The 16,598-nt window shown below is 35.4% G+C and overlaps 1 protein-coding gene across 1 annotated transcript; it reads left to right on the top strand.

The window, feature by feature from the left end:
- The first annotated feature begins 2 nt into the window (after positions 1–2).
- LOC139141867 (prefoldin subunit 3-like) lies at positions 3–14,778 on the top strand. The gene is made up of 6 exons (XM_070711609.1): positions 3–156; positions 2,206–2,330; positions 2,779–2,845; positions 3,908–4,006; positions 11,711–11,849; positions 13,065–14,778. Exons 1-6 carry the CDS (start codon positions 106–108, stop codon positions 13,130–13,132), a joined length of 549 nt encoding a protein of 182 aa, XP_070567710.1. The 5' UTR covers positions 3–105; the 3' UTR covers positions 13,133–14,778.
- Positions 14,779–16,598: the final 1,820 nt, after the last annotated feature.

The following is a 16,598-nucleotide window of genomic DNA, read 5'->3' as shown; positions in this document are numbered from 1 at the left end:
TTTAATGGAATTTTCAACTTATATTTAATGCAATGAAATTTTGGACAAAATAGGTTGCTGGGGTCAGTTGAGGTCGCAAATGAGAATCAGCGAAATATTTTCAAAATGGCGGAAGATCAGAAAGAGCATGGAGGGATTCCTCGTGCCACTTTTGTGGTAAGTGTGCAAACGTTTTCGACAATATGGCATGGTAAAGAGGTTTACTTCATGCACTGTGGACGAAATGTTATTTTAGTCCAAGTTTTCTTATTGCTTCTTTCATTATGAGCTGAGTTCGAGCATTTGAACATGTCTATGACTATGACTTTATAAGTGAGACTGCCCGACTGTACTTAATTTACACGCCTGTATAACACTTGCAGTTCCACAGTGTGCGTCTGTGCTTTACCATGCAAGCAGTCCACCCAGCGTATCTTGTTTGGTGCTGCTACAGTGTACTAATACCTTATGGCATAGAGTTGTCATGAACTTCATGACTTCATAACTCCAGCGCTGTTGGTGGTATGGATCTGAGTGACGGTAAACAACCGACTACTGAAATTCTTGCAGAAACGTGCACCCGATTACATAACGTTTTGTCACCGTTGTTGTCAGACGTGTAAATAAGCTACATGGTGACCATGCAGGTCATGGTTAGTGAGACCATTGTGGTAAAACCATTTCGACCTTCCGACGTCGGTGACAGGAATCACATAGATTCACTGTAAACTGAATTTGAAGAGATTACAAATTTCTGTCTCAGCCAGGCTGTCACACTCTGGTATTGCCAGTTAGTACTACTGTGTGTGAATACATATATCTGTGAGAGTGATAATGACAGTTGCATGGTACTTTGTCAATAAACACACTACATATTGATATTAAATTTTAATTCAAAACGAATGAGAGATGCACGCTAGCTACATACCAGCTATGAAAATGAATAGGGCTGTTTGTTAGAATGGCTATTTAGCGTCACACTTATTTGTATGAATTGATGACAGACTACAAGCTGCAACAACAGCCGCACATACAACGACAAAATTTGTCTGAATTTCAGCATATTTGTCTGAAAGTCGCACGCTTGCAGCTGTATTTAGTAACAAACCCGAAATCGCGATCAAGGCTATTGACATATTGTTTAGTATTGTTTGTGCTTGATGTGACATCTATTTGACCTCAGGAATCGATATTTTTATGTAGGTATAATAATATTCAATATTTAACATTTCCCTGTAAAAATGCTAGTTTGTGCTCAAAAATAAGTTTCAGTGTCAAATTAGAACAAAGTGCAATGATTTTGATTGGCTGGTACTGCGTGTTTAACCAAACTAGCAGATTCAATCACGGTACCAACAAATTAAGTTAAAATGTAGGGTAACCAGTGAAAAGGACCTATATAATCATAGACCGTCTTGCTTCTGCTATCTACGATGTAATAAAAATTGCCAAAGGGATAATTTGAACTTGTTGTGTCAAAGTGTCGCCATCAAAATACTGATCAGTTGGCTTAAACTTGTGTGCATTGATATCATGCACAGTTTCAGTTTCAATAGAGTATGTGACAGCCAACCAATGGACTTCAGTGTAGACTCCTACATGTTGTACTCAGGAATATTTAGGAATGTATTATTATCAGTGGTTGTTAATGAGTCTACACAGAAATCCTGGAGTATTTTTTGCTGTATTCGGATTGAATAAATCTCTCATTGCTTATAAGTTCTGTTGATTGGAAGTAGTTGATCATTGTCCGAAAAATGTTGTCATGCTCACCACTGTCACACAACATGGGTCATCAAATATTGTGCGTAGTCTATGCGTAACTCATGCGTAGCTGTGCACATGGATACATAATTTCTGTTCATAGATTTTGATTACATTTGTCATAATGACTCATAAATACTCATCTCCTGTAGAAAAAGCAATCTGTCTGTACACATATATAATTTGGTCAGAACTGAAAGTCAATATTGGATACAACTATTCTGTTTTAATGAACACAGAGAGATCAGCAGAATTATGCCAAAAACAATGATTAGCCACTTTGGCTGTCAACTACACATTACTAAACTCGGGGTCATTTGATTCAAGAAATCAATATTATTGTTTTAGAAGAGAAGTCTTTTAAGTTTCTTTGAGCAGAAGAACATTACCAGAAGTTGAAAGTTTCACTCTTTGAGGCATATCATATGTTAACAAAATATTCTTATTTTCATGAACTCACAGGAAGATGTAGACAAGTTCATGGCAGAAACACACAATGAATCTGCTGAGAAGGTACTGCAAGAAATGGATGAACAACATCAAAAGTATAAATTTATGGAACTCAATTTAGCACATAGGAAAAAGAGGTATGTCATCGTCATGGTCTGATTTTATCACAGTTGTCCCTAAGTTTTTAGAGCCGAAAAGAAAAAGACAACTATGATAGAGGGTTTTTTGGGTAAACCATCGACATCATTCTACTAATCCTACCCTCAGTTACCCTTCCTCTACAAACATTAAATAAGTATATGGCTTTACAAGAAATCACTTTTGCCTATCTTGAAGCTATATTTTCTGAGACTTTTTCTCAAAACAGTAATTACATTATATTCATAGATCAGTTGCTCATGTGTCACATCATCTTGCTTGGAGATTGTTTTTTTTCATTTGATTTCCTTGCACTGTTTAGGGGTGACCAGATGAGAGCTGTGCTGTGAAGTCTGTGTAACAGAGACTAGATATCACTATTCACCAGTCTGGCATGAATGCTGAGTCTAACTTGTCTTTCTTTTTTCTTCTCTCGCGCTTCCTAAGGCTTCTGACCCAGCTACCGGACACCAAGAGTACCCTAGATATTGTTAAGCTTCTGCAAAGCAAACAGGTAACAACAATTTCTACTTCATGTATTGTTGGCTTATTGTAACAAAAATCTGGAGTTGACATGTGAGTGAGAGGATGTTCAGAAATAATTGGAACTAGTTGTGCTCATTCTGAATGTAATGATAACTTTGAAATGGCACATTAAGTGTGAAATCCAAATCAACAAGCAGAACAATCTGGTAAAACTGAATCATGTTTTGCATTATCAAATTGGGCAAAAAACAAGGAATGAATTCCAAATGTATTCCAGTATATTTGTAGCGGTTTTTAACATTGAACATTTGATCTTAATTGGTACTATAAGAACCTTGAGTATCTCAAGAATTGAAGGATGCCTATGGTTTGCAGTGTTAGAGACAATGCTAAAAGCTTGTAAGAAGGAGATCTAGGACTGATTCCGATACAAATGTCGATCTTGTCATCTTGTCAACTTCACATACATGCATCATAATAGAATTCTGGTCTACCCTAGTTCCAAAGTGAAGATAGAATGCGTCTTGGAGACAGATTCTTTGACTTTCAAATTTGTACAATTCTTTTCTGATCCACCATTTGTGGGTTTGGCCATTTTGCAGCTCTTGGATTAAAAAGAAGTTTTCACCATCTCAGTTTCATGAAAATTAAGCATTTAATTTTCCAAATAGAGTTAACACAGGTATGGTGGCCATTCAAATTTCAAATATGGGTAAATGCTAGGTAATTTGTTTCAGTAGTACCAAACTTAGCACGATGACCCCTGATTTTTATTCTGAATGTAAGAGAATGCTTAAAAGTTTCATTGAGGAATGTTTACATGAAAGTTTAAGTCTTTCACATTCCACTCACGACCTTTATGTAAAAAAATGTATTTTATCTCTTCACGGTAATTTCAAGTTCTGTTTTGTTTTCCTGAATATTTACAAACAATACTTGAATTCAGGGTGTGCAGGGGTATGATCTGAAACTTACCCTAAGATTGATGTAAAATTTACAGATGTTACAATGTGAGTACAGTATCCACATAAAGCTTACCATCCAAGCAATGCTGATGTTATAATAAGTGATGTTTGCATTTTGTACACAGAACACCACTGAACCCATACAAACCCATTTCCTGCTAGCTGAACAAGTATATGGCAAGGCAGCAATTGATCCAACAGACAAAGTATGCCTTTGGTTAGGGGTAAGTAACTTTCAGTAGTTTCTACATACTCATCTACTCAGATTATATTATGTACCTTGCATTTCTGGTAAAGTTAAAGCATGTGCAAATTGTTTGGTATTGGGGTTCCTCTGCTTTGATGCAGCTCAGCAAAATAGAAAAGTTCTTTCTTATATTTTAGTATTCTCTTTGTTCAGAATCTAGAGTAACAGTATTTATAGAGAATGACACATGCAAGGTAGCACTGTAAAAAGCGCCCCCTAGTGTTGGTAGTTGTACACTAGATATTAGATGTTTGCTAGGATTGTAGTACCCACAGACCTTGACTTGGTTATATGACTGACTATTATTAGTGTGTGCTGATCTAGTATCAAGGTCAGTGACCAAGTGATGAAGTGCCTTGTTAATTATCAAATAGACAGCTAATGTAATGAGCTGTGCTGGTGAACAAATTGGCCTGCAAGCTGTATGCAATACTTGAATGATCTTGTGTCCATCGTAAATTAAAAATATTGCTTTCTGCCTTCAAAAATTCTAAAGAGATGTGGTTTACATTGAAAGTCTAAATAGCGGTTGATTTTGTAGTTTTTCAAATTGTTATAATTGTAAAGTACTATACATATTCAATATTGTTTCTGAAAGTGAAGAATTTTGAAAGTCGTTGAATATTTTAAACACAACAGGCTTACCAATGGAAATCCACTTTTTGAATTGGACGAGGCTCAAAAAATTTTGCCGTAAAAAGACTGTGTGGAATAAGCAGCTGGACTTTATCCACATTGACTTCTGCCCTGGTCTCAATATATAATGTCTCTGTGGATGCTATCTTTATGGACTTGTCTTTGGACAAATAGCTTAGTTGTTTATTCTGACCTTCCTGGAGGACTTTGCAAAGCTGTTTGATAGCCACTGTGTATCAAGGAAGTGACATGCTAATGCAGGTGTTTCCTTAATGAATTATCAATCCTAATGCTTACAATTTATTCAATGATTTAGTGGTGCTAGATCCTGAGTTTAGACTATGTCAAAGTTCTGACAGGTCAGAATGGTAGCATTTGCTTGTGAAATAAAAAAAATACATGTCACATACAACAAAAGAGAAATTGAGACATTATTTTTATAAGTTTTAACTATTTTATCAAATTTTGACTGCCCACACAATTGTTTGAACAGAAAAATTTGTACACATGATGTCTGTTGTTACCAAATACTGCTAGTGGGTGACAGAGACAGTGACAGTTTGGATAGTTCTGTAGGTGATAAAATTCTTTGCAGCAAAAATTGCCTATATAACCTATATGTACATTCAGTGATGAATATTATGTAAATTCATTACACAGTGTAATCTTGAAGTTAATTGATGTAATAAATCACTTTTACATCAACATGAAACAATAGTTTTTGTTATAAATTTTGGTTATTGGGCTTTTTCAGTATCAGTTCCGATTTGGTAGAATCAGTATGCTACCATTGGTTATTCTGATTATACAACTTGATTGTTACATCTCATCTCTGTAAAGAGTATTACTTATACTCTATCAAATTTATTTATTAGAACATAACATTTGATTTAGACAGGATTCATGTTTCAAAAACATGTTTATCTGTTGTCAATTTGATGACTAAGGGACCAGTACATATAGAGCATCAGTGTTTCTATTTTTAACATGTTGCTAGGGCTGGTTGCTAGGGAGTTTTAACAAACTTGCCCTTGATGTTCAGTACAACTACTGCATGTTTCATTGTGTATGCCAGCTTTCTTACTGAAAATGCAATTTTACTTGTTATCAGTTGTGTTAATACATTGATATCTTTAAGATAGTTATTAACATCACCATCATGAACACTTGCTGTATTGTGTGCATACATGAAATACACAGTGTTTACAGTATATCTTTGTCTCAGTGACTGGACATGCAATATCTATTGTATTCAAAACTGGTAAATTCCCATATGGAGATCATTTATTTTTACGTGAAATAGTCAATCTCTCTCTATTGTGAGCACTTTATGAAGGAGTTGTGAATGAAATATCGAGTGAGTGAAATACCTGCTGTTTGACTGTAGAATTTTTGTGAAACTTGTTCATAAACTGAAAATATTCTTAATCAACACACATCACATGCACTTTCAAATTCCCATAAGTGTACATACATATATGAAAAAGTTGGTAGGTAACTATTTGACTGGCACCTATTTGCTTTGTCTCTAATTTAGTCAAAGTTGCAAGGGTAGCTCTAGCTATGTGGGTTCATTTTCTGTTAGTTGTGCATTACCTACTGGCATGTTTTGAATGTCAACCCTCTCACCCTATTTCCCTGCAAATAGATTCACTCACTGCATTTGATACAATTGGGAAATACCAAAACTTTTTTATGGAAGAGTTGACATGTTTGCAAACTGAAAATAGTCATACACCCAAAAAAGGTGCAGCATATGGTTACATCAGTTGTATGTGGAGCTGAATATTAAAATATATTCACTGAGTAAACAAAAGAACATTCACTGTATGTGATTAACGCCGTGCGCCACGGGACAGTTAGGTGGATTGACTGCCAATTTGCATAATAATGGCCAATGCATGCGACATGCTGTTGTTCCTCCAGTGTAAAATGGAACAGTCATAGTGTGACACATGTGGTATTATTGTACCTATGTAAATACATGGAAATAAAAATGTATGTAATAGATCACTGTTGAGTTCTGGTTAACACCATATTGACGCGGCATTCTGCAAGCATAGTCTCCATGTTGTTATGGTGTACCTTTGTGATGGAGATCTAATATTGGAAAAGACAGAGCTATAGCAGAAGTTGGCGTGAAACTGGTCATATAATCTGGAGTGGAACTACTGATGGAATTACCGATAATGATGAGGTTGGCAGATGATGGTTTGAAGTTTTACTCCCAAGGAAAGCAACACCAAGTTTGTGTGCTGTAACATTATTGCATGTAATCATTGGATCGGTATCTCTCGTTATAGCAGTTCTGTGTTGAAAACATCAGTGGAAAGAGCTGTGTAAATTACTCTGATATCATTCAGCTTCATCCGTCCAAAAACTCAGTTCATGTTTCAGCACTAACCTGGACATCAGATACTAGTTGTCAACGAAACGCACACAGAGACAAATGGAAATGTTGTGAACAATGGTGAAAAAATTCAGTGAATAACAAGAAAATGGAATTTTCTATACCACTGACGGTTTCCAGCTAGTGTGATGGTGGTAGCATAGAATGTTCTTTTATTAGAAGCTCAGTATACCGTGCCTCTACCATATAATACACTATAAAACCACTCGGTGGTTGCCTTATAGTGGGCACAGAACCATGAAATTGTATAATATTTTTGCATGGCAAGAAATTTCACGAGTATAAAAGACAAGGTTAATGATATTTTGAAAAATTGAAAACTGATACTTTTAGGCAGAGATAAAACATTCCATTTTTATCTCTTTCATGAAATTGTATTGTAATATTAAATGTAAATTTACTGATATATTTAGCAGATTCAGAGAGGGCTTGTGTAGTATAACTCAGATGTACATGTACTTTTAAAAATTAGGGAATAATATAATTAGCAAAAGGACCACAGTAAAATTTTACCATTTCTGTATGTTCAACTTTTATGAACAAACTCTTTAGAAGGGAAGCAGTATTTTTACTTTGCGAATTAATTCCTTCTTTGAAAAGTGCAATTGAAATTTTACATTCATTCTGAATCTGATTTCAGCTTTTTGAAATTTCAGGCGTAAAAGCTGTCAGTTTTGCAAAAAATTGTTTCAGAAATTTCAGTAGAAGTCTATTGTGAAAAAAGTTTTTTTTTTTTGCACATTATACAAACATTTAGACTGAGACTCATTTTTGAAATTAAGCCGAAAGCATTTCCTACAATTATATTATCACATGTACAAATAATACATGCCCTGGGGAACGTAAAAAGTGCCATTCAAAGGCCACACATTTAGAACTAAGTGCAGCTTTTTTATTAGGGAAGTGGCATACTAAATTGTTGGTATAATTAAATTCCACATTTTCATATCAAAATTCCATTTGGCTCCTTTGTATTTGCTGGGGTAACAGTGAACTCAAATAGGGTAGCATAAATTGAGATTGGATCAGTGTTTGAACCCTGTTAAGTGAGGTCTGTTGTTGCAGTATTCTATAGTCGTCTGATTAGGCTGCTAAATATACACTGATATACCAGCATTTCTGTGAACAATTGTAAGTGACGTTTACTGCTTGGACTTATTATGTGTATAACATATGCCATGCTGTTTCTTTTGTAAGCTGTTTTAGAGTTGAATCAAAATTCTAAGCTGAAATTGCCAAAAGTGATATAATCCCAGTGCTAATTGTTCAATATATGGCGGCTGGGTAGAGTGCGTGACATTACTGTGCCCTAATTTTCTGAAATAGAATACACTTTAGCTCTGTTGATTTAGAGTATTGAGTCAGTTATCTGCAAGGGACTTGATTTTGACAGCAGAAACCACTGAACATGACCTAGCTCATTTACAACGTACCCGACAGTGTTTCTGTAAAATCCTACTACACTTTTCCAATTGTGTCAGTGAAATTCACAGACAAAGTCAGAACAGGAAGCTGAGCATTTAGAGTTCTGCAGGCAGCTTCCTGAATTTTATTACACACAGACTTTACAGGAAAGAGGTTAATTCCATACCATTGTTTTTCTTGTGAATATTTTATGAACAGTGCAAAATTTGAATCATAGACTAAAACATCACCTGTACGCCAGTTCTATTACCCATCATGTTTCTGCGACGCAGACTGCACAGACTGATGCGAAATACAGTGTTTGTGGCATCTGTGTTTTTCATCTTCTGGTTTTTTGCTACAATACAACAAACTGAGAATGGACTCCAAGATGATGAGCCACAACTGGTGATTTGGAAGCAGCCTGATTCAAAGAAGACAGGACTATTTGAAGATGAACTCACAATATTGCCATACCAAGGAGGTGAGGAGTCTGATATTGTGATGCTACCAAAGATAGCTACCAGGAATTATTTGAATCAGCCAGTACAATCTAAGATGCGTCTTCCAGAAACACTTTTCCCAAGATTTGAATCAACAACAGAGCTTGGAAAGCAAGGAGGCAGGGATTTGTACATTCAGGGTGACAGAAATGGTCCAAATTTGATGAATTCTGGAAATAAAACCAGCGAGTCATTGATGGAGGAATATGTGGAATATTTACACAGACAAGACACTCCATTACATATCTTTGTGATGCATACACACCTAGGGAAACACACCACCAAGTTTGTCATCGACTACTTTCAGTACTGTGCTGGGAATTACAACAACATTTCATGGTGTGAGAACCAACCATGGGAACGGCCTCCCTTTCTGGATCCATCATGTGAACGGCCACCTTCAACAATAGTTCAAATACCCCTGCAGATAAAAGTTAACTTTGGGACTGGTCAGTGCCAAGGGATTCGCATGATGTACGACTACAGCCTCATTGACGTGGCTCTACAAGGATTTCGCAATGAGTTTGAACTCATCTTAGTCATGCAAGACCCTGTACAGCGTGTCATTGACTCATATGAAATGTTCCCCTACAGAACTCAAACTAGCCTGAAAACATTTGTTGAGGTTCTTGTGAACGACAGGAAGTTTGAGAAGTATACAGCGCATAACCTTCAAACCAAACAACTGGCTGGAGTATTGAATCACTGCTCACTGTATTCAGCATATCAGAAACAAGAAGTTGAGAACAACTTGCTCAATGTTGCAAAAGCAAACTTGGCCAAATACGACGCAATATTTATTGTCGATAAACTAGATCTGTCACTTGATATATTAGAGAGGAAATATAAGTGGAGAAAAAGTAACAGTAAAGTTGTTTCCTTGACAACTGAAATGATCACTGCTGATAGAAAGATCAAGGATTCCTTGAAAATTAGTGACAAAGACTGTGAAATCATAAAACAGTGGCATTATCTTGACGTTGAATTGTACCAGTATGCTGTGAAGACATTCATGGCCCAAACTTTAGTCTAAATACTCTAATTACAATATTAGAAATTTTAAAATGTATGTAATATTTCAAAAGAGTACCAGTACTATTGTTGTTTTTTTTCTCATTCTTAGAGAAAAGTGAGGATGTTGCTTTTGATAATAATAAATTATGCCCTAGAAACTTTCTTTCATGTCTTATAAGTGTTCTTTAAAATTCACTCATGGCCTCAGTAAATACTCTGTCTTTATAAATGCATAGTCATTATCATCTACTGTTTTCATCAAGCTGAAAGACATTTCTGTTGAATCAGACTTGATCCGGTATAACCGTACAGAAACGTTCAATTTTTAGTTTGATCAGCCATGAAATATTTCTTTTTCTAAATGCCCATCCATTGTGATTTAAATGTTAAACTGATATTATTTAATGGAGTAAACATCCATTTCAAGTGCGTTTGTGTTTTGTGTTGTCGCAAAGTATCATAACATTTTACTGTTGAAATAATCTTTAGTTTAATACCTCATCATCAATGAGGTACACCCGAAAATCCTGATTGTGTTTATAATCCTGATAAAAATTTCTCTCTCCAACGTATTTCAATGTCTATCGTATATTTTGCTGGTGTACAACTGAAACACCTGAAAAACAATTTTACACTGCCAAAAAATTTGAAAGAATATTTTGAATAATAATAAATGATAATGATAATAATAATATTTCTTTTTCTTTTATCACACAATCCACAGTAAAATGTCTCCATGTGCTTTACATTAAGAAGTAAAAAGTGATAACAACCAAATGTATGAGAAAAATATCATCCTTTTTTAAGATCATGGTATACATTAAAAATAGATCCACATCCTGGTCCCTAGGTATAAAATAAGTTAAAAAGGTCTGTTTTTTAACTTGACTTTAAAATTATCAAATGATTATATTGCACGAAGGTATGACGGTATTGAATTCCCCAAATGAGGCACACAAATTGAGAAGGCCCTATTTCTTTAGTAATGTAGATCTGTGCAGCCAGTGGGTTGGTGTAACTGAATTTCATCATTCCAATGTAAGTACATCCTTTGACCAGTACTGCATATAGTCAGCAGTTCATCAAGATAAGATGGTGCAAGATCACATGGGACTTTCAAAGTGATACAAAGAATTTGAAATTGATGAAAAGGGAATACTCTTCATCAGCAGCAAAGAGAACCAGACATGATTTTTATCTCACAGAATCAAATAAATGACTAGATATAATGACTTCTGTAGCTTGACATTTTACAGCAGAACGACTTCAGTGTCTATGTTTTCTGGTGCCTACAATCGTTCAAGTCTTTAAAAATTGTTTTTGCTTCAACGGTTTTTTATCAACTTGACCTGATGGTGACATATGACCTTAGCAGGATAAGGGTCAATGAACTGTGCCATTCAGGTATAAAAAATCATCATATACTTAGCTCTGGTACTTTGGTCTGCTGAAAATATGCATCCTTGTTCTACCTCCCAATCATGTCACAATGCCTAGACTTCAACTAATCAACATGGCATGTGTCTGTAATGTCCAATGTTATTCTGTAATGCTGAATAGTTAAAAAGTATCTGCAAGTGTGTGTTTTTTTCATTCTCTTGTTTAATACCGTGACGAGGAGGGCTTTTTAATGGAATAGATGATACCTACATGAATGCTAAAGCTGTTTATTTCACAGGAATAATGAAGGTTTACTATGATTTCATCCATCTAGGCTAATGTAATGCTGGAATATGATTTAGAAGAAGCTAGGAAGTTACTGGAATCCAATTTAGAAGCCGCAAAGAAAACCCTGAAGATAGTAGATGGGGATTTAGATTTCTTGAAAGACCAGTACACAACCACTGAAGTCAGTATCCTTGCCAAATATTGCGTTTCTTACAGTATACACGGAAAGTAGAGTAGCAACCACACACTTTCAAATAATATTTCATCGAATCATCCAGGAAGTTCGTTACAAACAATATCTTGTGGAAATCACCCTTCTTTTGGAAATAACTTTCTTTGTCATTCTCCTTATCCAGCAAAATAAACTATTTGGGTAAAGAGATGCAGTATCATTTTGAAAACAAAAGTCAAAACATACAGCTGTTGGAGGGCGCTATTCCGTTTGTCACAGGCTGCTGAATTTTTCCTGTGTGGGGTAGTCTCCTTTTTCTCAGAGAAAGTTGCCACCTCCATCACCTAACTTGCATTACCGGTTAAAGAAGTGATTGTACATTGTTTTAGTGATTGGAACATTACTTACTCATTATCTGTGAGCCTTTCGCTATCACATTTCCTCTGTGACAGCCTATTTATTGTAGGCCTTTTTGACAGTGCAGCTACTATCTTCAACTCTGTGTAGGCACCTCTATTATTGATTGGAGTGCAGCCTGTCTTAGTGAAGTGGTTAGTGAAATTTAAGTATTCATACTCTATTTTCTATACAAGCCTTTCTCTACCCAGCTTGATCATTGAGGACATATCAGTGAATGGCAGGGACATGACATACTGTACAGTGATATGACAAATGTGGACGCCATACTATGTCCAGCTGAGTCCTCAAATTCTGCAAATTTCAAGATTATTAGAGTGCAACTTGATAATGGCCTCCTCCAACTAGCCCTTTTCCCCCAAGAAATTCCCCCCAAGAAAATTCCCCACACCACTCACCTGACATAGTAATGTTAACCCTTTGAGTGCCAAAGTTGATTTTTGTTGCCTTTAAACAACAAATTGCCGTCAATTTCTTTCAGATCAAGACAATTTTTTTCTGATCTTTACCAAAATTTCGGTCAAAAAGTGTAGCCCATGAAAATATATATCCATTTGGTCCAAAATTGTGGAAAAAATTACAGAAAAATTTATAAAAATTGTAAAGTGTCGCCCTGATATTTTTTGGTAAAAAATTACAGTGCTCAAAGGGTTAATTTGTAGAAAATCAAGAAGTAGCTTCACACATGAAAGTAGCTGATAAGAGAGACCTCTTCTCACCAACAACACTACTAAAAATAGTACTTTAGTCTGCTGAGTTCGTACAGATTTGACAGTGTTTCAAAGTGTTGCTTCCTTAACATTTCCTTCAGATATGGCAAGGATCTATAACTGGGACGTCAAGAGACGGCAAAGTCTTGCAGCCAAGGGATCAACTTAGACACTGTGCACACTTTTCCTCTTAGAGATTTCAAATTTCATATTTTCATTTGTAGTATGGTATATCCTGCAGAAAGCCAGGGAATTCTTCCATGATTCAAAAGTTTTTACTGATATTAATATTTTGGCTAGTTGAATATACCATAATAAGGAAACCATTGCAAACTTTGTCACTGTTTATGGTGTCATGGCGTCGCCACTGCAGTTTTTCACATTTTTTTATATGCTGTTTATTTATATGTAAATTTTTGGGGAACTGTTTCAACTGAGACACCTGCTTGTGCTGTAATATCAGTTTTTATCAATCGAAAAATAAGCTGTCAGTGTTAGCCACCACTCGTCACTGTTGTGTGTTCTAGACCTAGGTAACCCAGAACATTTTTGTCAGTATTTTTCTTGTGTTTATCAACTGCAAGTTTTGGTCTACTCCACAAAAGAAGTGAAATACCCATTATTTTGCTTGTCAACTTGTATTTTAATGTCAGGTGCAATGTTATTGTCATTGCTGACTGGACAGAAAATAGTTTGTCAACAATTGTGATACAACCTACACATACATGCACTTGTCAATGAGCCAAGGGCCTGGTGTTGCAACATGGTATGTTCTGATTTACTAGAAAGTGAACAATTATGTCCTTACCAGTGTCAACACATGGTTTAAATCACTACCATGAAAGGTATTCTATTTGCACTGGAAATTTGAATTCACTTGTCTTGTACTTTGTATAATCTCATTGTGTAATTTCTTTCAGAAATGTATGATTGTGGTGAGCAATGTGCCTCCTAAGCTGCATTGAATCATTCCCCGTGATATAATATATAAATTTGTAATATTCATAAATTTGAAGACATTGAGAGCATTGTAAAGTAGCATGTCTTTGTTATTTTGTAAGGGATGCATACTCTGTCCAACATATTTTCCATACTATGAATGGTTTTTGCATTACAACTGAAATTTTCACCAGAGTAAAACATAAAATGTAGTTGATGAAAAGAACAAGAATTGACAGAAATTGATCAAAGTTAACAGTTTTTCTGTCCCCACAGATTTCTGCTCTGGATTTCTTCCCCCCAAAACCAAGTCATGAAAATTTCCAAACATGAGAAAGTCAGAGGCTATGTTTCAGAAAATGTAGAAACTGAAGAGTGGCACCCGTGTTTGATTTCACAGTGTCATTTATTTTGACCCTGAGAAAACATCCCCACATGCAGAGGTATCGTTGAATCATCTTGATAACATGCAAGTCTAGCTCACACAGCCACTATGCTGTAAGCTTAAAAGTTCCTACCTGTGGTACTGATGAAGGAAAAGCAAAAAAAGTCTGCACATAGACTTGATAAATTTTCAACATGCAAGATTATGCTTGTTATGGCGTTTGTATTTCATTGTATGTCAAGTGAAGTGCATCAAACCAACCATTCAGGTTGGATCTCCCCGTATTTGATTAAATATTTAACAGCTGCAACCTCTTGCTTCATTCCATGCGTAGACCTGTGTTCCCTGTAATGCATCAACAAATCATAGCTTTGTAAAAAACAACGGAAAAGTTTGCTTTGTGTTTTGCATTTTGATTGAAACTGTAAACATACCTATGTATATGTTTTTTTTTGTACTTCAGTTTGTGAATTAAATGCATTTTAAACTTAGCATACACGTATATTGTGTGGTAAAGTTGCACTATGAGTCATCAAGGTCTGTGGTTGATATTTAACCTTTTAATTGGCCATTAGCTGTAACTTTTGACACTTTTTCACTATTTCAAGAAATTTCAAGGTCTTAATCTACTCCTCAAAGTATGTTGAAACACAGACAATTTAGCTTGTCAAGGCAGTGTCTATACATATACAATACAGTAGTATTATTTACATTCATATTCTTGTCTTTACCAGAATGGGTTAACAGTCGACAGCAACATTTCAGTTTACACATGTACAGGCTGAGTTGACAAGCTGAACACTTTGTATCTCAGCATGGGTTTAGGAATAGAACAGGAGACTGTAGTTGACGTACAAAACAAAAATAGTGGAAAAATAACTCTACATTGGTCTCACCGTACCAGGTATCAGCAAAAGGTTAATTGGTCTCCCACTAGACTACAGCCTGCGTTTTACCCATGAACAATCGTAAAAGTTTCACAACAGTCAGGTCCCTTTGAAGGTAATTTATCCTTCATGCAGGTATAGGGAATATGCAAACAATTGCATGGCAGTCATGGGGGCAATGTTAAAGGGTTAAAGGGACAATACCAGCAGCTTTTCATAATACAATCATTATTTTTGTGCCTTCAAAAACTCTCTCTTATAATCCTGTTGTGACACAAAGTGTTATCCTCTCCAACACAGCAAGCTGTGAATAATATGCAATGATTAGTTCTAGTCCACACTACAATTTAGTTTTCAATAACAACATTAGATATTTACACACATTCTGTATCGACGAATTTAAACATTTCCATATAATTTTTTCAGGATAACTATAGTTTAAAGCATCAGAAGTAATGAAAAGTATGTCAAATGTTTCAGCTAACAGGGCTTTAAAGGGACAATTCGCATAATTTTTGATAACATTTTTATGTATATTTAGGTCCAAAGCAACCACATTTTATGTCCTGTCCCTCTCGTAAGAAGTGTTGTATTACAAAGTAGTAAACCAGCATGCAGAATGCACTGTGTGTAACCCTTAGCATTGCTGTTAGTTTTCCCACCAAAATTTTAATGCAACATTTTAACAATTTTTATGAATTTTTCTGAAATTTTTTGATAATTTTGAACCAAAGGGACATCACATTTTATCGGTTACAGCTTTTTATCAAAATTTTGGCAAAAATCTGAAAAAAATTGACTAGGGTATATTTTGTAAAGGTGACAAAAAATGACTTTGGCACTCCAAGGGTTATACATGTATATGCAATGATATTGCTGCCAAATGATTTCTTGAATGGACTAAAATTCATTTATCAAAAATTACAGTAGACATAACACATTCAGGCTGTGTTAATGAGTTGACTCTACACATTTTGACATAAATTTACAGGTACACGTAGAACAAGAAATCATTTTTATAAACCGCACAAAAAGTAAAGGAAGATACATAAACACTCAGCTTTAAAGAAACAAACATTAAATATTGCAGAAATATGGCAATGAGAATGAAACAATTCTAAAGAATGCACAAACAGTAAAACAAAACAAACTTCATTTAGTGTTATACAAACCCACCAACATTTAATAGCAGCTGATTCCTGATTTTCCAGTGTACAAAGGATAATAAAATATCCACTGCATCTAGGCTTTCTTTCTTTATATAGTAAACATGAAAATCTAGCAAATTAAATAAGCACCAAACAGGCACTCATTTTCATGCTATCTAGTCTGTGAAGGAGGCAACATCACACAAGGTGGGTTCTGAGCTGCCATGATTGATATGGGGCGGCAGGATGTAGAGGTGCAAATACATCTTATTGTAG

The sequence above is a fragment of the Ptychodera flava genome, chromosome 10, assembly GCF_041260155.1.
Source record: "Ptychodera flava strain L36383 chromosome 10, AS_Pfla_20210202, whole genome shotgun sequence".
NCBI classification, from domain to species: Eukaryota; Metazoa; Hemichordata; class Enteropneusta; family Ptychoderidae; genus Ptychodera; species Ptychodera flava.
Note: the sequence above shows the minus strand (reverse complement) of the source record. Positions and strands in the feature narration are given on the sequence as shown.